General features: G+C 52.6%; 1 protein-coding gene across 1 annotated transcript in view; it reads right to left on the bottom strand.

Moving 5' to 3' along the window:
* The window catches only part of Prex1 (phosphatidylinositol-3,4,5-trisphosphate dependent Rac exchange factor 1), a 152,722-nt gene extending 131,297 nt beyond the window's left edge, over positions 1-21,425 (bottom strand). Inside the window, exon 1 of the mRNA XM_052184324.1 lies at positions 21,114-21,425. Coding sequence (XP_052040284.1) covers positions 21,114-21,317 — 204 coding nt within the window. The 5' untranslated portion in view covers positions 21,318-21,425. The remainder of the gene's footprint in view (positions 1-21,113) is intronic.
* Positions 21,426-21,958: the final 533 nt, after the last annotated feature.

A 21,958-nucleotide genomic window follows, 5' to 3' on the forward strand; every position in this document is an offset into this window, starting at 1 on the left:
AACACTGGATGCAAACGGGCTGCATGGGCTCTGGGTCACACAGCTGGTGGGAGCCTAGACAGGTTCTCTTACAATAAGGTGACACGGAAACACCTTCCCACTTAGTTCCTGGGGCGGGGATTGGGGGGCTGTGCTTGGAGCACCGCACTTCAGATCTGTGACCACTGGTGCTCTTATGAGATCTGTGGAAAGAGTCGGAACAGTTGGGGAAGAGATAACGTGACTATGGCTTTTAAAGCAAGCAGGAAGGTGTCAAGAAAGCAACAGAGAAGCCGGGCAGTGGTGGCGCACGCCTTTAATCCTAGCACTTGGGAGGCAGAGGCAGGCGGATTTCTGAGTTCGAGGCCAGCCTGATCTACAGAGTGAGTTCCAGGACAGCCGGGGCTACACAGAGAAACCCTGTCTCGAAAAAACCAAAAAGAAAAAAAGAAAGCAATGGAGAGGCAAGGACTTCCAGGCTGGGGAAGAAGCCCCAGCAGAGAGAAGAAACAACCCACCCAGCATCGATCCACTGTGGTCCCAATGCTCTGGGACTTCTTTCTAGGAACCACTCCTCCCCGCCCCCATCTCCAATGGGTGCAGGGAAGTCTTGCCCTGAGTTTCAGTGAAGGATCAGCCATGGGCACAGGACCTGTGGTAGCCAATCGGAGCCCACCCAGGACATGACAGACTCTTTGTAACCCAAGCCTATCAGTTCCTGATTGTTGTTGCTGCTGTATGTGTTTGTTTGTTTGTTTGTTTGTTTGTTTGTTTGTTGAGACAGGTTCTATATAGCCCTGGCTATCCTGGAACTCACTATGTACACCAGGCTAGCCACTATACCCTGTGTTTTTTGTTTTTGGGTTTTTTTTTTTTTTTTTTTTTTTTTTGGTTTTTCAAGACAGGGTTTCTCTGTGTAGCCCTGGCTGTCCTGGAACTCACTCTGTAGACCAGGCTGGCCTCGAACTCAGAAATCTGCCTGACTCTCCTTCCCAAGTGCTGGGATTAAAGGTGTGTACCACCACCACCACCCAGCTACACCCTGTTTTTAATATTTCTAGTTGGATTTAAAGTGTGTGTGTGTGTGTGTGTGTGTGTGTGTACATGTGTACACACTTGTACATCAATTCTCTCCTTCCAACATGTAGGTCCAAGAAATCAAGCACCAGCCATCAGGCTTGGTGGCGAGCGCCTTTCCCTGCTTAGCCTTCTTGATAGCCGCCAGTTCTTGTTCTTACCCAAGGCTGTTGGGATGGGTTTTTCTGTCACTCGCCTCAACAGAATCCTGACAGAGAGACAGACAGCTCTTGCTGGTGACTACCGTTTCAAAACCATGGACTAGGGTGAGCCAAGGACATCAGCCTTACACGGAAGGGCAGGAAGACCTGACTGAGCTGTCCTCACACTGGGGGAGCCCCTTGCCTCCTCACTATCGGGACCTCCCAAAGGGACATGGAGCAGTCTGTCGGACAGATGGACCTGAGAGTATCCTGTATCACAGCTGACATTGCAAAAGAGACTGCCCACAGACCTCAGGAAGTAGAGGCTGGGCCACAGAATCGGGCCCTGGAGACAACCTTCTCCCTCTTCTCCACACAGAGACCAGAAGGACCACCCAAGAGCCGGCAGGCACCTCCACTTCAAACACCCGTGCCCCGGCAGGAGCAGAGGAGACCAAAGGATGGCCCTTCCAAACAGCCTCTCTCTCCTATAACGGGAATGTGCATTCCTTATATGTCTGACAAAAAGACAAAAACAAGTTAGAAGGAATATTCCTTTATCCTCTTAACTAGTCAATTAGAAACAAAAGCAGGGTAAGGGCATTGACAACCAAAAGACATGTAGTTGTTGGTGTCGGGAAAGCATTAGGGAAAGGGGAGGGCTACGGCAAACTACAGCCTGAGCCAGGTCTGCCTGTAGGAACTTCGGCTGGACATGTAAGTTATAAAAACAGATTTTTGTGCAAGAAATAATTTTTTTAATCAAAAGTTTATTTTTTTGGGGGGGGGAGGTCTTTTTGAGACAGGGTTTTTCTGTGAAGCCCTGGCTGTCCTGGAACTCACTCTGTAGACCAGGCTGGCCTCAAACTCAGAGATCAGCCTGCCTCTGCCTCCTAAGTGTTTGGATTAAAGGCCTGTACCGCCAACTGTCAGGCCCAAAAGATTCTTACTCAATGTTGACAACTAACAAGGAAAATCTAAAACACTGTGCAGGCCAACAGAACCCACTTATGGGCCTGATCTGGCCGGAAGAGCACCAATTTGTAGCCTCTGTTCCAAGCATGAGGGAGAGGGAGGGTATGCTACCTTGATCACAGCTCCTCAGTAACACTGAGACCTGACCCACAGTGTCAACCCAACAGTGACTTCCTACAAGAAACACAGCCTACCCTCCCCAGCACACAGCTCATCTACTGTGTCCAGAGAGGACTCGATCCTGGTTTTCCCCCTTCTCCTTGGCAGTAGGGTTAAAGCTGGCTGTCACCATGTGGAAACACGAGTTCCGGTTCCATCTCAGCCACCAACTCTTGTGGTAACCCTGGGTCACTGTGGTGATTTGAATAGGAAGGGTCTCCACTGACTCATGGGTTTGACTACTCCTTCTTGGAGTGGGCGTGGCCTTGTTCGAGGAAGTAAGTCACTGTGGGGACAGGCTTTGAGGTTCCTATCCTCAAGCTATGCCCAGTGTGATACAGTCTCCTTCTGCTGCCTTTGGCTCAAGATGGAGAGCTCTTGACTCCTTTTCCGGCACCATGTCTGCCAGCACGCTCCCCCGCCATGGTGGTAAGGGACTGAACCTCTGAACCTGTAAGCCAGCCCCAAGGAAGCGCTCTCCTTTGTAAGAGTTGCCTTGGTCATGTTGTCTCTTCACAGCCATGAAATCCCAAGGCAGTCACTGAGCGGCTCTGTTCCTCAGTTTCCCTTCCTGAGATCATGGATAACGTGCTGCCTCCGCCTTGGCTGGCCCTGGCCTCATTCTAAGATTCTACGTTCTAGCACCAACGTGCTTTATGCCAGAATGTCCTATCAAAGGGACAAAGTGCGGGCATGGGCTGGGGAGGTGGCCCAGTGGTCACAAGCTTGTCTTGCCTTCTCCGGGGCCTGAATTCAGTCCCCAAAAGCTATGTTTTAAAAGGTAAATGTGGGGCCAGGTGGCAGTAGCACAGACCACGAATCCCAGCACTCGGGAGACAGAGGCCGGCAGATATCTGAGTTCCAGGCCAGCCTGGTCTACATAATGACTTCCAGGACAGCCAGGGCTACATAGAAAGACCCTGTCTCAAATAAACAAACATATATACAAACATACATACCTATCTGGGTGTGGTGGGTGGGCGGATAGATGGATGGACAGGTAGGCAGGCAGACAGACAGATTGACAGACAGACAGATACCTAGGTGCAGTAGCCAAGTTTGCCTCCCAGTACTGTGAGCCAGAGAGGAGGACCCCTAGAGCTTACTGGCTGGACAGTCTGCCTAGCCTACCCTGGCAAGTTCCAGGTCAGGGGAGATACTCTGTATTTTAAAAAAAAAAAGTGGAAAATACCTGAGATACCCAGCAACGTTGTCCTCTGGCCTACACATGCACACATGTGCACAGACATACACACATGCATGCACACTGAAACAAAGATACACATAGCCTCTAACTTTGAATAGCTGAAAACTGCCTACACGCCCAGTATAAAAGGAATGGCTGACTAAATAATAGAAACTTGATTAGCATGGTATTATATGCTAGCATAATTAAGTGTTTTGTTAGCCATCTGATCTTATTACTATGATAATTTATAGCTAATATGCAGAATGCTTATTATGTGGCAGACTTGCAGAACCTCCCTGGCCTGCCCCACCCCCATCAGTCCAAGACATCATTAGAGTCAGGTAAAGCAGCAACTGACACTGGTCACACAGCCAGTAAATGGCCAGGACCTGAACTGGATGGTGAGGATCCAGAGTCCCCTGTCCTTCACTAGGTGACACCAACGGCCCTGGGGACAAAGAGTGCTTCGTGGCAGCACACAGAATTTTGCCCAGGACAGAAGAGGCAGATCCACCAATGCGTATAGATGACCAACCAGGCATAGGAAGAGAAAGAAGAAAAGGAGAGGAGCCAGGGCCCTGGCTGTGGGAATGCGGTGACCTCCTACCCACATTCATTCACCAAACATTCTACGACAGGCCTGGCAGTCCTGAGTACAGTGACTAAGAGCAGGAGGGTCATTCAAGGAGCGGGCTCCAGGTCTGGCACTCGGTTACAGGCTGCTGTCCCCATGTCACCCTAGCAAGGCCAGGAGGAGAAACCCCAGGGGCCACTGATACAGCCAGCGTCTAAGACATCAACAGGCAAACTCAAAAAGAAAAAACAGTGTGGCTAATATGAAGGACCCTAAGAGGTAGAACCAGTGGACCCATTTTACAGCGGAAGATACTGAGGTACAGGAGCTAATGGTCCCCAGAGCACAGAGGCAGTCAGGGACAGCAGCAGAGCAAATGTGAGAAACCTCACCAAAGGGAGAGAGAGAAAGAGCATCCTGGATGGTGCAGTGGGGTGCAGCAGGGAGGGGTCCTAGCGTCATCTTTCCTACTGACAAAAGCAACTTTGGGGAGAAGGGATTTATGTGACTTACGTTCCAGGTCACCATCTGTCACCAAGGACAGGAAGTTGAATTCAGGCCAGCTTGCTATCCCATCACCTCTGATCAGGGAGTGCACTTCACAGCCAAGGAAGCAGAGTCGGAACCATGGGGTGGAGGGGGCAGGGGGTAATGCTGCTAGCTGCTGGCAGACAGGGTTATCCTCAGCTCCCTTTCCTACACAGCTCAGAAGCGCCTGCCTAGGGCATGGTGCCGCCCACAGTGGGCTGTGCCCCCTTATGTCAATTACCAATCAACATAGTACCCGCAGACACACCCACAGGCCAATCTGTTCTAGCCAATTCCTCAATTGAGAAATCTGCTCTAGGTTGGGTCAGGCTGCCATTAAAGCTGCCAGAACAGGGGAAACGGGGGGAAAGGGGTGACTCGGGGAAGTGGGGGGAATTTAGGGTTCTAACTGCAGCTCAGTATCAGGATTAAACTTCCTGGCTTTGTGCACCAAGCTGCAGTGACCTGGGAATGAATATCCCTGCTTGTGGGGCTTTGGCGTAAGCATGGAGTCCTCAGCCACTCGTAAATGGGCCCAAGCAGGAATAAGGATGTGCGTGCCTGGGGTGGGGGAGAACAGGGAAGCAAATGACTCGAAAGCTTAACCTGAGACCCTGTGTGGAGACCCATGGACGCGGCTCAAGTCCTAATAACTGTGTGCATAGACAATAACGCGTGCGCCAGCCGAGCTGGGCAGGTGTGGGGAGCAGGCCTCTGCCATGCATCCCTTTGCTGTGGTACTCCCTTGTGACTGACTCTATGTGCCACCCCGACAACAGATGCCAACCTCAGCCGGGGGCCAGGACCACACAGAGCTCTTGACCCTTCTGAAACCTGCGTGTGGTAAAGTGAGGGCTGAGGAGCCCAATGGGTGACTCCTCACCCAGGGGTGCACACCCCCCACACAGCAGGGGCAGGGTGACTCCTCACCCAGGGGTGCCCACCCCACACAGCAGGGGCAGGGTGACTCCTCACCCAGGGGTGCACACCCCCCACACAGCAGGGGCAGGGTGACTCCTCACCCAGGGTGCACACCCCACACAGCAGGGGCAGGGTGACTCCTCACCCAGGGTGCACACCCCCCACACAGCAGGGGCAGGGTGACTCCTCACCCAGGGTGCACACCCCACACAGCAGGGGCAGGGTGACTCCTCACCCAGGGTGCACACCCCCCACACAGCAGGGGCAGGAAGGCTCTATCTCACTGTGTTCCATTCCCAATCATTCCCTTGCACCCGCCTTCCTCTTACACTAACAGGGTGCCTGCTTTGTTCCAGACACCAGGGGTGTGCCAATGGCCTGCCACAGCAGACAGGGGCTTGTTGGAGATTCTGAGGAGCAAGCAGACAGGTGGCTCCTGGCTCTGTGGGTTCCTTGGAGTGCAGTCACGTGGAGAAAATGACAAGAGGACATCAAGACGAGACCTGAAGCTGCTCGAGCCAAGGTGGGGACACTTGAGGCAGAGCAGGTGGCATTGCTCCGTGCAGAAGGGACCCCAAAAAAGACTCAGGCTAGGCAGGGTGGAGCAAGATCTTCAGTAGAAAGAAAGTTAATGGGGCCGACGCAGGGTGAGGGGGGCGGGGAGTCAAATAATGCTTTAGCCACTCTGAGGAGATAAGATTCAACCGACCTCCTCCACTTACCTCCAGAAGAGTGGGTATGGGAGGGGAAGAGGCCTCTTTTCCAAGTCAGAAGGATGTAGCAAGACACTGAATCTAAAACTGACTTTGCCAATCATTGAAATGAACATACGTGAGCTAAACCGTAGGATTAAAAAGCAGAGGTTGCGGAATGGATTTGAAAAAGCAGGCCCACCTGTACGGTGCCGGTTAGGGATGTACTGGAGATAAAAAGACACAGAGATGCTGGAACAAGGGGTAGAAAGCAAAGGGAAATGGAAACAGGCAGATGGGGTCAGAGAAGGGGTCAGAGATGTGTTCCCCGATGACAGAGGGGTCATTGCTTCCTCGGGAAGGCAGAGCTGTAACGCCACAAAATGCACATGGTGAAAACTGAAGGGCACATGTCCACCTGCAGTGGCGACCACAGCCTTCTGGGTGATCAACGGAGCAGGAGGTACCGAATCCAGGAAGGCTATAGTAGCCCAGAATGCCACCTCACCCTTATGACCTCCTCAGACCATCAGCCTAACATGGTGGGACAGGCGTTCTTTTCGGATGCACCTGGAAGGGTTGGTCAATCATTCCGAGCCTACGCTGGGTCACAGTACAAGTTTCAAGCCAGTGCAAAAAGGTGGAGAGTCCCCAGCGTTCTCTCTGAGCACTTCAGGATTCAATCAGCGGTCACAACAGGACAACTTGTCTGGAAAACCCCAACATTGAGACACCAATGTGACCCGAATGACGTCCTCAGCTCCTGTCAATCCACAGAGGAGAACAGATGGGCATCTGGGGATGAGAGGACAATCAGACAGCCATCCTACCACCCTCTAGGCTGATCCTAAAGTCCCCAGGGGAAGGGTACCATGGGCTGGGCTACAGGCTCATCTCTATAATCCTACAACCCAATCAGCCAATATTTAAGATACTGAATATTTTGTGCCATGGCAGAGACACCAGGCTATTCAGAGGAAGAAAGTGCTATAATGTTCACTGCATCCAGCATTGAAAGGGGAAGCTCAGGCCTATAAAATAGGAACATGAATTCTTCCCACAGAAGTCTACCACAGAGCACAGCCTGGGGGTATGGCATAGCAGTAGAGATCTAGCCTAGAATCCTCCAGTAATAGCCTAGGGGTGTGGCTCAGCAGTACAGTACTTGCCCAAAATCCCTCAGTGAGGAGCTGGGGACTGGCTCACTGGTAAAGCCCTTGACTAGAGTCCACTAGGGTTCCTGCAGGCATTTGCACATAGGTGCATGCGTGCACACATGCATGTGTGACTCAGTGCTAGAGCTGGAAATATAAGTCAGTGGTAGACCATGGGCCTAGATTCTGCCAGTAGGGGTATGGCTGAGTTCAATAGTAGAACACTTGCCTGTCACCTGCAAACCCTGCGTTCACCCCATCCCCTCACAAAGTAGCAAAGGAAGGAGGACGGAGCTAAGCCCCTCCTTCCCCGCCCTCAGGTGGCATGCCAACCCTGGTTGTGACCTGTACTGCAGCTTCAGTATGCTGCACGGGACCTACGATCCACGGAAACCCTAGGAAATACACAGGTGTGGCTTAAAACCACTGAACTTTACTATAACTCATTAACAGTACATCTGTGGGACCTGACCAGTGACCTCAGCTGCAGGAAGCAAGAAGCAGGGCACCCGCCCCGCCCACAACAGAGGCCCCGCCCACAACAGAGGTCCCGCCCACAACAGAGGCCCCGCCCACAATAGCAGCCTCTTATTTCTTTGACACTTTGGGTGGCACAGCGTGGGAAGGGGAACAGTTTTGCTGCATGCTTGAGAAAAAGACTCCTCCTTTCAGTCTTGGGGTTCCCTTGCAGCAGCAACTGAGGAATAGCTTTTCATTTTATTGGCAGCCATGCCAGACAGGTGCCTGCTCTCCGTGCCCAGAGTGCAGAGCCCACCTGCTTAGGATGGGTCCTGCTGTCCTCAAGCCTCTGTCTTTGTGCAAAGAGAAGGGGGACAGAAAACAATCCAGAGAAAAGAGCCACCTCGAGACAGAGAACTAAGCATCCCAAACTATTTGACAGGCAAGAAAACCAAGGCCCAGAAAAGGATGGCTCCTTGCCCTAGTCCACACAGCCCCAGAGGCAGAGATGAACGTTTACCCTGATATCCTGACTATGACAGACGGGCCCAAACCCTGGGTTCTTACGTAGGATGCTATACAGTAGAATTTCTGCTGCACCAAATCCCCTCATGCCCACACCCGCCCAACATAACTTCAGCTACATTAGAAAACACTAGATTGTTCTAATCTCAGGTTCCCAAAGTCTACACAAAAATACTAGCAGTTACATAATCCAAACCCGTCATATTACGTAACGGTGAGGGCACGTATACACAACGGCTAGGCTGTCCATTCAACAAATCTTTAATGAGCATCTACTCTGCGCCAGGTGGCGGTCTTGAAGCCAGAGAAGGGAGTGATTGAAGCAGGAATACTCCCGCCCTGGTCCAGCTGACATCCTGGGGGAAGGTAAAGACATCACTCCTTAAGTAAAACACCAGCAGTGTCAGCTACTGGGAAAATCACACTGGGGAAAGAAGAAACAGGAAGTGGTGAGGTAGGATGGCGAGAGATCAGACAAGACTAGGGGAAGAAATAGCTTGAGCAAGTGAGCTGGGGGGAGGGGGAGGGGGAGGGGAAGGGGGAGGAGTACCTAGGAGGAGAGTATTCCACAGAGAGCAAGCAGAAAGGCTCCGAAGGTGGTGCACACTCGGTGCGTTAGAGAAAGGACAAATGAGGGGTGTCAGGGCTAAGACGGAAATGGCCCAACATCACCAATAAACTCAAAGCCACGCGCTGCACACTTGGGAAGGGTGAGGGTCAATGACGCATAAATCACATCTCAATTAAAGAGAACTGCTTGAGAAGGGCGGGGCATGCTGAGGCCACGCAGCAGCCCCTGCAGGAGGATGAGAGAGATCTCGGTGTGGATGCTGAGAAGATGGCTGAGGCCCTGGCGGAGCCTCCTGTCCCCAGAGCCCCTCCCTCTGCAGTGGATCTGAACACCAGCACAGGTGGGTGTGTGTCAGTGTTCAGAACACACATAAAGGGCTCAGCTCTGACGGCAGGAAGACTGAGCTCAGGGTGGGGCTGAGGTGCCATTAGACCGTTTTCTTTGTTGTTGTTGTTCTTGTTGTTGTTGGTTTGGTTTGGTTTTAATCAGGCAATGAACTTCCTGAGCAGAAAACAAGGCTGTCTTCTTCTTCCTCTGTCACAGGAAAGCCTGGGCCCTCACCTCAAGTGTATCAGCCTCTGGCTTAGAGGCTCAGAAGGCGAGCCACCAGGAAACCTCATCTACACCTACACCCGGGCTACAAACAGTCCAAACTCCTCCCCTCCCTGCCTCCAAACTACCCCTCCCTGTGACCTAGCCAGACCCACAAGGAAGCTGGGACCTTGCCTGGAGAACCACCCTGGAGCACAGAGCAGCAGGGGTCAGCCCGGAGGAGCTGAGGTGGGTCACCTGCCTCCTAGATAGACACCTACCTACAAAGGGGGCAGGAGGCCTCAGCGATCTCTACACAAACCACCTTCCACCTGTCCTGCTGAACATTATCACTGGCTCTCCACATCCCCCGTGGACCCGAAGTCTGTCTCTCTCTCTCTCTCTCTCTCTCTCTCTCTCTCTCTCTCACACACACACACACACACACACACACACGGGGTGGGGGTTGGGGTAGGGGATGGGGAGAAGCCTGAGCCACCTGGCCCCAGCCAACCACAGCAACCTCATCCTATCTTCTCCCCTCTAAACACTCTAGCATCTATCTGTTCAACCAGCCAGGTACCATCCTGCCCCAGGGCCTTTGCACACGCACCTCTCACTGCCTGTCTTTTTTTTTCTTTCTTTTTTTTTTTTTATTCGATATAATTTATTTACATTTCAAATGATTTCCCTTTTCTAGCCCCCCCACTCCCCGAAAGTCCCATAAGCCCCCTTCTCTTCCCCTGTCCTCCCACCCACCCCTTCCCACTTCCCCGTTCTGGTTTTGCCAAATACTGTTTCACTGAGTCTTTCCAGAACCAGGGTCACTGCCTGTCTTGACGCTTTCCCACCTCCACAGACGCTCCCTTGGCCACTCCACTTGAGCAGCTGTCACCAAACCTGTTACCTACATTCATTCCATGTGTCATCATCCCTGCTGCAGACTTGAGCACATTCCTAGACCTCTCTGGTCCTTACTTTCCCTATATGCAAAAGAGGTATGGTTGAGTCAGGTGATGGTGGCCCATGCCTTTAATCCCAGCACTGGAGAGGCAGAGGCTGGTGGGTCTCTGAGCTCAAGGCCAGCCTGGCTCAGGTTGGCCAGGGCTATACAGAGAAACACTGTCATGGGAGAAAATTAATAATAATAATAATAATAATAATAATAATAATAATATATGGTGATATCTACAGGACTCTGCAAAGGATCAGAGATAACTGTGTAATGGCCAGCACACAGTAGGGCCTCGTGTCATTACTACAACAACTTGTCATTTTCAAGGGCTCTTTCTGTGGTATTTGAGGACTCTGTGACATAATGGCCTGTTCACACCCAGACACACACCAAGGCACAGCATGGCACTTAGGACCTAGAATGTACTTGTGTCCACCGTCCAAACGGGAAGTGGATTCATGAATAAAAGCTCTCGGTGGAAGCACTCTGCTCTGTTCTCCAGACAGAAGACACCCAGGCCCCAGAGGCTGACAGCCACCGGTCTACAACACCCTGGCCTCCTCCGCCCAGAGTCAAGAGAGCACTGTCAGGTCCACACTGGGGAAGGAACCAGACCACGGAAGAACACGGATTGAGCGCCTGACCACAGGTCGAAGGAGGAGCCCTCTGAAAGAATAACGAAAGCTCATGAAACTTCCCATGCTCAGGCACGGGGAGGCTAAAGGTCCCTCCTCCCCAACTCCCAGGGACAACAGTGACCTGCAGCCACCAGTGAAAAGAGCCTTTCCCAGATCAGACCACCGTGGGCGCTACAGGGAGGGATCCCGGGTGGCTCCAAACAGCCTACAAAGACATCCTTTTGAGGGAAGAGTCTGAGAGAGGAACAGCCAGCAGAACCTTGCTGAGTTGGTGCTTTTACCCATAAGGGAAGAGAGAACACAGGGGCCATACTGCTGGGTGGGAAACACAACACCCCGGGTCCTTCCTGGAACACGCTTAGACATGTGTAGTGGGTTCCCATACTGCTACTCGTGTGTGTGAACACCCAAAAGTTGGAACCCAAAGCTGGAGGCCAGAGAGGGCCCAGCCCAGGGGTTCTTATCAGAAGGCTCTGCTCCCTTGCACCACCCCTCACGGGACATCTGGCGACTTCTGAGACTTTCCTGATAGTCAGGCTCACTGGGCAGAGGCTGTTCCTGGCATCTCGCTGGCAACAGATGACGGTGACAATTACCCCACACTGCAGAGAGTAACCCCACGGTGTAAAACTGCAGCTCAGGCTGCCCTGACAGCAGCTGGCTCCTCCAGGACCCACCTCTGGGACCTTGGATTCTAGGGTGACAGTCCCCAGGGCTCTGGGGACAGGACCCCGTCTAATTGCAGGGCCAGTGCCCTTCACGGGGATCACAGCTTCTCACCTAGAAACAAAAGACTCAGCCCGTGACCCATGGCTCGCTCTCTAGCCGTCAGAACCATCTGAAGACAAGGGTGAGGGCCCGCTGTACCCTGTCTCAGTAGTTAGGTAGGGAGGTCAGGGGACACATTCTGTAATACACATACTATATTAGGGTAACACCGCTCTGTCTGGATTCTACCCAGAGAGCTATTTTCCAGGAAAGCAATTTGATGATGGCTGGAGCTGCCTGCTACAAAGACATCCTTTTGAGGGAAGAGTCTGAGAGAGGAACAGCCAGCAGAACCTGGCTCCTTGGCCTAATCAAGGGAGTACTCTCTAGTACTCCTGCCCTGAGGTCTCCCAGGCCAGGGACACCGCACCATCCATCTCTCTTGGAGTGACAGGATCCATGGCTGTCAGGACGAGTGGGAAAATACTGGTGAATGACCTTCCTGTGTCTGAGGAAAAGCCGTTCATTCACAGGACAAGAGCCGCGTGTGCTCTCTCGGTGGCTGCGTTCCCAGGGCCTGGCTCCCAGTCTAGAAGGGGAAGCAGGCGTCCCATAAATACCTGCGCGCGGAGAAATGAAATCAGTGCCCACGTTCCCATCTGTCCGGGGTTCTGCTTGCCACAAACACAATAATGGGGCCACCAAACCCCAGACATCTGAGATGTCATCACCAAGAGGTTCTCACCGGGGTCAAGGATATGATTTAGTGGTAGAAAGCTTGCTTAGCATGTGCAAGGCCTTGGGTCCCATCCTCAACACCATAAGCTAGTCAGTATCTCAGCTGGTACAATACTCACCTGACATACAAGAAGTCCCAAGTTCAATTCCCAGCAATATATAAATGGGTTGTGATTGCACGTGTCTGTAATCTCAGCACTGAGAAGAGGAGATGAAGGACCAGAAACTGTTTAACACTCTCCTCCAAGATGAAGACACTCCATCCTGCAGGGAGCTCCTTAATCAGGTAAGTAAACAACAACAAAGCAGTTCAAGAACTCCCTGAAGCTAAGCAGACTCACTAGGCCCCGCCCTGCCGGAGTTAGCAGAGCCTAGCCACAAAGAGGACTCAGAGCAGACCAGCTGCCTACAAGAAGCAGCGACCATGGAAGCTGCCTGGAAGAAGTTTAGACCAACTGAGTCATCTGGAAAGGACACTCTCCAACCTGTTGAGCTGCCTGCAGGCTGTGCAGCGAGCTCCAGGTTTACAGCTTTGTGAGCTGTCACCCGTGCTGGGTGGGTGCTTTAGTGATGCAGCTGTCATTGAGTCATTTCTGCTCCTGTGAGTCACCCCTCACCCATATTCCTGTCAATAACCCAATAAAACTCATGGTTCACTAAGATGGACTTTGTTGGTGTCTGTACTTTGGTCTACTTGGGTCTCCTATCTGGAACAAGTAGATGAATGTATTCTGTCTCCCCAGGAAAAGGTTTTGCCATACAACATGATTGGCACCCAAACAGGGACACAGCAGAAGCAAAGATGAGACGGGGAGGCGTGAGTGCGTGGTCCTGGCTATGGATATCAAGGAATGCAACCGAGGCTGAGAAGCCCGAGGAGAGAGCATCCACAGAGGGAACTCCACAACAGAGTTGTCCTTCCCTGTATGGAGTGTGTTAGTGTGCCTCTGGGCTACAGCGGCAGTTGCGTGGTTTGGTAGTAAGACACGCAACTGAGGCTGAGCCATCAGGATTAGGAGTGTCTGTGGGAGGAACCCCAGGACGGCAGTCTTGGTCTGTGTGGTAGAGGATGGCATGCCCGCTTGATGAGCAGGATCCACTGTGTAAACAGGAACTGAACACAGTTAAGGGTTTGGAAGAGTCTTGCCATCTTTGAAATGGGTGCACACAAGTCGAGGCAGTCAGCAAGCGGTAGTGGAGGTTGCCTGGCCTCTGTTGTGTGTGGTTAGACATGGGGAAGCTGAGATGGCTCCTAGAAGGAGCTGGTTTGTGTAAAGGGGCAACCGCAACAAGAGAGGGAGGGAGACGAGGCTAGCCAAGTTAGCCTGATTTGGCAACTATTAGGTAAACCAGTGGATGAGAGAGATGGTAAAAGATATCCCTCAAGTCCAACCTCCAGTAGAAAAGGAGGAAAAATCTGCAATACAGCATGCACATAGGGACATTAACCACGGTGCGATGGAAGAAACTAGTGTGATCAGACGATATTCAGCGTTTAAACTGCCAGAATTAGGGAAGCCTTTTAAACCATCAGTGAAAGAGCTTGTTAGGGCTCAGGCTTGTGAGGCTGTGGGACGTGGGAGCAGATGGGACCAAGTCTGGCTGCTGTGGAGGCAGCAAAAAACCTGAGTAATGTGACTTGCCATCGCTCCTTAAGACAAGGGCTGCATAGTCTGAGACAGTGTGAGGGAAACCAGTCTCTCACAGACTGGCTTATCAGAGCCATTAGGAGCACGTGGTTATCTCCATCTGCGGTCCCCACAGAGATCAGGAGCTGGAGGACCGTGGGGGGGGGGGGGGGGCAGGGCAGGCACTATTAGGGGAACTAGGAAAGGAATAAGAGGAACTGTGTTTGAACCGGAGTTCACTGGGCCAAATAGAACTATGTTTGCCAAAGAGGTTTTTGTTGTTTGTTTGTTTGCTTGCTTATTTGCTTGTTTGTTTGTTTGTAGCTGATCTAACAGGGACTTCAAAGTTGCTTTGGACCTTTGGTGTCTGCTGAGTCGGTAGGTGGGACAAGATCTTTATAAAGTAGGAAAGGCTTGAGCAAATCTCAGTGACTCAGACCAGAGTGCAAAGAGTCTGTCAAGAGAGAAAGAGAGAGAGAGAGCATCCTGGGGGAGACAGTAAAAAGGTCTGTCTGGCTTGCTGGGTAACTGTGGTGAGATCTGTGTGTATCAAGCTGGCATTCTAAGGAAGAGCTGACAGAAAGGCAAACTGTGTGCTAAAGGGTTTCTGGACGGCGTTAAAGCCTGGGAGCACTTCACAGAAGCTGTTCCAGAACAAATCAGGTGAAGAGAGTCAGTCTCACCTCACCCTGCGTGGGTCATTATTCCAACACTAAGGGGGGTGTGTTTACCTCCAGCAAAAGGTTATACTAGGGGTGGAGATGGCTTCCCCAGTCAGGAATTCCTGCCAACAATCAGGTACGGTGGATGGAGTAGCAACAGATACAGCTACATCCACACTGTCAACTGGCGGGGGGACGGGACACTCTGATCCCAGAACCCAGCGGGTGCAGCTGGAGAGAGCAGAGCCTCATTCCCCTCCCTTGGCCCTGAGTAGGTCTCAGCAAATTAAGTCAGGCCCACTGAGTTCCTCAGGTGTGGAGAAATGAAGGAGGCTCTGTGGGAGAGCGCCAGGATATGGCAGAGAGAATGACTAAGGATCACTGGGAGCTAATGAAGTTAGCGCCTCCTCTCCATGCTTTGTAACCAATCTTGATCTGTGCAGGAAGCAACTGATGCAAATTAACGGGCCCTTCCTGAGCTATCTTAGGCCTTGCTAATGTTAGGTTGTATTACCTCCATTGTGAACCTCTAGGATGACCTGATGCCTCCTGAGAACAGACCACAACAGATTCTGGGGGATTCGTGCAGGCTATGTAACGCCATGATTTGTTATGCGACAGTGGCTTGGGATGTCACCTTGTCCCCATCCATTACCTGCAAGAGGTTCTTGTCATAGAGATGACATAATGCTGAGTGCTTTGCAGATTTGGAAAGCCAATGGCACTTCCGCCTACCCTGCAACCCTCCTGGAGCTGGGTGAATTGAAAGGCCAAAAGGCTGCTGAGTGCAAACCTAGTGGGGGGTTGGGAGGGTGCTACCTCCCTGTGAATTGTTGGCCAGGGAAGCCCCAGAGGCTCCACAAACCGTGAAGGCTATTGCCACTGTCGCTGGTCATATGCCAATTACACGGTAAGACCCTATTGCTGAAGACACTACTTGTGCATGCATGTGTGCATACATGCTGTGGCTGTGGGGCATGGAGAAACTAGGCTGAACTGGAAACTGCCAGCCTGACCTTTATGATACCAGAGATGGCCTGCAGGGTGCTGGTGGAAAACTGTCACCAATATTCCTGCCAGGTTATGGACCTTACATGCTGAAATCCTGACATGCGAGGTAAGCTGAGCCGGCTTGTGCAGTAGTGGTTCAGTGGCTCACCAGTTGGATTTAAAGCCTACGCCACCAGAAAGAGTTTACATCTGGTCCGGTAAGCCAGGACGAAACCCTGCAGCTGGGGAGGTGCTAAGTCACTAGACGGATGTGTCATGCCCATCAAACGTTATGTGTTTACGCCCATAAATCATTTGTCAGCCTCAATTCATAACCACAGGTGAAGCTTCTGAGAATGAGTGACTGTCACTGTTGCACGGTGGCCTATTTCTTAGTCATAGGTGGACATCTATAGTCACTCCTTCCAAGGCTTAGGGATCACCGGGGAGGAGGGGGCAGGAAGTATGTAAGAGCAGGAGGAAGTGGTAGGGTGTTGTGTAACAGTCTCCTCCAAGATTAAAACTCTCCATCCTGCAGGGAGCTTCACAGAGCTCCCTGAAGCTGAGCAGCCTCACCAGATCCCTTCATGCCCGATGAGCTACCTGGAAGGGACACTCTCCAGCCTGGTGAGCTGCCTGCAGGTTGTGGTGTGTGCTCCAGGATCCTAGCTTTGTGAGCTGTCACCTGTGCTGGGTGGGCTTTGATAACACAGCTGTCACTGAGTCATTTCTGCTCCCATGAGTAGCCAACCCCTAGCCCATATAAGGGACCCCAGTAAAGCCCACTAGTTCACCTAGCTGGGCTGTGGTGGTATCTGTACTTTGGTCTGTTGTGGGATCCCTAATTTGAGTGAGAAGATTCCTCTTCCCAGGAAAAGTTTGGTTGTCACGTAACACAACGTCATCCTAGGCTGCACAGTCAGCTCGGGCTACAGGAGAGATCTACTCTCAAAAACAAATAAATTGAAACTGAGGAAATGGCAAGGTGGTTCAGTGGGCAAGGATAAACTTCCATGAGTCTGATCCCTGGGATTCACACGGTACAGTTCCCTGACCTCATGCACTCGCAGGAAGCATATATGTATACACACACACACACACAAATGATGTAATGAATTTTTGAAGGTTTTCATTGGCTTCTGGTCCAAGCTCTCTGTGCTGTGCATGCACATGTTCACATGTGTAGGTATACATGTGTATATGTGCACACACATATGTGCACATGAATCAGGAGAGCCAAAGTTGATGCCAGCTGTCCCCCGTGGTCTCTCCTCCCCCTTCTACACTGAGGCAGGGTCTCTGACTGAACCCCCAGCTTTCCCCCTGGCTGGTCACATTGCCCTAGGGGTCCCATCTCCACATACCAAGTGCAGAGATTAAAAAACAGACAGACGACAGCCACACCTCCCTAGCTTTTAGGTGGCAGAGATCTGAACTCTGGTCCTCATACTTGCAAGACAAGTGCTTTGTCCAGTGAGCTGCCTCCCCGCCCCGGTGATTACTGTTTACATTCCAAGGCAGAGCTGCTGTGCCCACACTTCTCCAGCCCTGCTTTTCCAAACAACAAAAAACACAGGAAAATAAAGCCTAAAGCCGCTAGGTACTCATTCTGACTTTCTGACTGGAGGACTGCAGAGCCCCAAGTGTGCCCTGTATGCCCAGCCCAAGCCCCTCTCCCTAGGGTAGGGCTAGGAACACAGGAGCCTTAAAAAAAAAAAAAAAAAAAAAAAAAGCAAAAACAAAACAAAACAAGGAGTGACTCTGCAAACCACAGTTTCTTGTTTTGGTGAGCAGGCGCCAGAGAAAAAATCTTTATAGTCTCCTCCCCCCAAAAGCAGAACCACGAGATGCATTCTGGGAGCTTTGTGCCCACAATCCCTTTAAGGACCCCAGCTGGGGTGGTTCTGAGAAGACCCACCGGATGCCTGGAAATGACCAGGTCTCTGTCCTCAGCCAAGAGGAGTCTTCAGGGCAAGGCTGACGGGCCCCACCCCACCCTACCCTACCCCAACCTACCCTACCCCACCCCAGGGCTCTCTGCCCACCATGCAGTATCTGCTTTCTTGCCAGGATTCTAACCAACCCAACCAAGGAACAGGGGGTGAAAGGCTCAGTCAATCTAGCTCTAAGGGACATCCTGTCTACCAATCCTTGCCCTGTGTGTCAGGTAGTAGGCATTAACTTCAGGCTCATTCAAGTTCCATGATACCTGTGTCAAAGAGATGCTACGCTGCACCCACAATACAGCTGTGGAAACTGAGGCATGGGGACAAGTTGGTCTATGGGAGAAAGCCTGGCCTCACATCCACCACCTATAAACCCAAAGCAAAGAGGACATGAGTTACGGGGAGCTCACTCCAACCTGCTGCCTCAGTTTCTTCATCTGTCAGTGGGATATCAATAGTACCCTTCTTGAGGAGAGGTTAAGTGACTGGACAGTAAATGACAAAGGTTGACTCTTACATAATGGCACCTGCCGTGTTATTGTCCCCACTGGCACTGCCCAAGACAGCCCAGGATCTCAAAGTTGAGACCCAAGGTTCCCGATCAACACCCTGCCACACACACACACACACACACTACACCATCCCCTGCACGGTCAATAATCTCTACAATGACCTAAGACTGTGCCAACATTGCCACAAAACATCCCGCCTTTTCGCCTTCCAGTGTGGACACATTGAAGGAGCCCCAAAACCCCAGGAGGGGAACAGAACAGACTCTTTGGTTTCTGCAGCTGGAATTTGGAGGTCAACAGGAAAGTCAATGGAAGTCCCCAGGCTTTCTCTTAGTGAAGACTCAGACCTCACTTCCTCAGGGCAGCCCCTCTGCTTCCTCTGTGGAAGCTCAACCTACTACCCTATTCACCTGGTAATTATCACATCACATAACGCATAACTCCAGTTGATATTTGCATAGCCAGCTGCCTGCAAGCACTGCTCAGAGTTCTCTAGATAAGTTACACAACCCTATAAAACCCACAGAACAAAATCTAGTCTCCTCTCCCACTTTACAAGGGAATAAGGGCCCAAAGATGTCAAGCCAGCTTGCCTTAAATCACAGAGCGAGCTATAGGCCTCACACCACACAGTCTAACTCTGAATTTGGAGCTCTGGACCTTGTACTATATTATTTACCTGTTTGCTTATTCATGTATTATTTATTTATTTGCGGTGGGGTATGTATGCCACAGTCAGGTGCCAAGTGCCTTGAACACTCTGAGACATCTCACCAGCTCAAGCTCTGGACTTTTTTTTTCCCAAGACAGGGTTTCTCTGTGTAGCTCTGGCTGTCCTGGAACTCACTCTGTAGACCAGGCTGGCCTCAAACTCAGAAATCCACCTGCCTCTGCCTCCCAAGTGCTGGGATTAAAGGTGTGCACCACCACTGCCAGGCTCTCTGGACTTTTTAAAGACCTCATTTTGCCACTGTAAGCTACAGTAGCTCCTCCCAGAGAGCCAGGAGACCAGGGAACCCCCTCAAGCCAGGGTGTACAAAAGCTGACAAGTTGGGGTGGGGAGAATCCCAGGAGAGCTGCCAGCCCCTCTGCACCCTGCTGCCTGCAGGAAAGCCCAGCAGTCAGATGAGCGAGCGGCTCTCCGCCAAGCTTCCAGGACTAAGTGGCCTCGGGTTGCCTGAGGGCCATTCCCCAGAGGCCAGAGGTGGCCTCCTGGGCTCACAGGGCAAGGCGCACTACTCAAGTTACACAATCAGTCCTCTCCTTCTGGCTCAGGCTTGGGGACACAAATAAGGTCAGCGCAGAAAAGCAACCTGGGGTTCCCTGCTCTTGTACAGGTGGGGAAACTGAGGCCAGCATAGGAAGCAGGAGTGTCCCAAGACACCTCAGTGTCTGGCTCATCTCAGGATGCCCCATTCACAACAATGGCTGCCCACAAACGACAGGTGTCCTGGGGATGACTTGAAAGACAGAGAAAACTTTTATTTCCCCTGTTTCTTTAACTCTAAGAATGTGGACTCCAATCAATTTCCATTATCCTAGCATCCCCGGACTCTCCGTGGGGAAAATTTAAAACCCGCAAGTTAAGCTAGCACAACAGCCAGGGGCTCACATGAGGTGGGGAGGTATTGTTTTTTTCCCCCAATTAATATAAAAACTGGTTTACATTTCCTGTTTCTTCTTAAGGCTGAGGAGCTCAGCCACTGCGAGGGGGAAGTGAGGAGTTCCCTAGAATCTGTCACTGCTCAGCAATGCCAGAGTGGCTGCCTCCTTCACTTAGAAACTGCCAGCTTCAAGCCCTGGCCGATACCAATATTCATTCTCTCTCTCTCTCTCTCTCTCTCTCTCTCTCTCTCTCTCTCTCTCTCTCTCTCTTTCTCTCCCCCTTCCCTTCTCAACTGTGAGAGAGGAAGAGATGGGAAAGAAAGCCAACCCTGTCTTATTCTCACAGGCCTTTCCAGAAAGATCCTTGGGCCAAACGGCTTTCAATGCCTCTACACAGCGTCCCCCCCCCCTTCGTACTCCCTCCGCCCTGAGTGGGAACCCCCACCCCCGACCTCATACAGACTCCCCTGCATCCTTAAGCCACTGACTGTTTCCTTCTCCCAGATGGAGAGAACGCTAGTGTGATTCGGGGACGGGGGGCGGGGGGGGGGGGCGGGGGGCTCTGAAACACACACACACACACACACACACACACACACGCCTTCCTGAAGCAGGGCTAAGACTTCCTCCAACCCAAGAAGGGAGTTAAAGCGGCCCCAGCAGGAGGCACGGAGATTAAAGCCCTCAGGTCTCCGAGACCAGCCCTTCCCGCCCTCTCCAGTTTTCTCACTTCCTAGGAGGGTAGGGAAGTGGCCCCTTCCTCATTCTCACTGGAGACAGCAGGGCAACTACGCACCGGAGTTTAAAGCCCCCGCGGGGCTGCCCTGGGTCACCGCCCAGCATCCAACCCTACGCTGCCTACAGTACAATCCAGAGCAAGGGACTCAAGCTCTCTGGGACGGACTCTTCCCTGGACTTAAGGATCAAAAAATGTAACCGCCGTTCTGATGAGCCCGCTAACGGCACAGCCTGCTGATACCAGTGTAAGGTGCGTGGTACAGGGACGCACTCGGACGCTGTTTTGCATTCTAAGCCTGTGGCTGTGCAATTCGAGCTGGGGCAAGGCTACGGAGCCCAAGGTCCCCGGTGCAGCTAAGGAGCCCCTGTCCGGGCTTCTCCCTACACCGGCCCCCAACGGGGCGGCCCCCGGGCAGCGGCCGCGCGGATGTAACCATTTTCAAACTATGCACAAGGCGGGGAACCACAGACAAAAGCGCAACGCGGGCCGGCCGGCCACAGGTGGCGGGAGCTCACCGACTGCAGGAAACGCAAGGTGCCCACGTAGTCGCGCTCGGTGCCCAGGATCTCGTTGAGTACGCACAGACGGAGGCGCAGCTGGCGCTCCGAGTCGCGGGCGGCCGCGCACGGCCCGGAGACGGGGCCGCGAGCATCGGGATGCGCACTGTCCCCGCCTGGGTCTCCGCCGCCGTCGCCACTACCGCTGCCGGGTGCCTCCATCGCCGCGCGGCGCCCGAACTTCCCGCGCCGAGGTCGCGCTCAGGCGTCCGGGCTCGGCATCCCGGACAGGCGCCGCTCAGCGGGCCCGGGGCGGGCGGAGCGGAGGTGGGACCTGGGCGGGGCCGTGGAGAAGAGGGGCAGGGTCTTAGTGGAGAGGGCGGGGAGTTGGGCGAATAAGGAGGAGGGGTCAATCTGCTAGTGGGAGGGGGGGCCTTGTAGAAAATGGAAGGGATGGGGGCGGGACCTCATGAGGAAACTGGGCGGGGACTAATGGAGAATGGACAGAGCTGGGGCGGAGGCTGGTGGGACTGGGCGGGAATTGGGCGGAGCCTCCTCCCAGCTGCCAGGGAGCGTCGGCCAAGAGACAGTTCGTGTGCTCGCCGCACACTCAGAGTTCGGGGCTAAAGACGAGTCACCCCGGACTCCCCTCAGGTCGTGGCTCTGCTGAGTCTGTAGGCCAAGACCCATTCAGCAGTTCTGCAAGAGCAGCTCGCGCCATCCACGCGTAGGGAGTGCCCCGTGGGTAATCTGTTGGAGCCGGATCAGCGACCACCACGCGCATCGCCAGACGCCCCCACCGACACGGCGGCTCAAGCTCTGGGCTTGCGGCGACCTTGGAAGAACTCTGGATGATTCTTTTT

Source organism: Apodemus sylvaticus, chromosome 5 (genome assembly GCF_947179515.1).
Source record: "Apodemus sylvaticus chromosome 5, mApoSyl1.1, whole genome shotgun sequence".
Taxonomy (NCBI): domain Eukaryota; kingdom Metazoa; phylum Chordata; class Mammalia; order Rodentia; family Muridae; genus Apodemus; species Apodemus sylvaticus.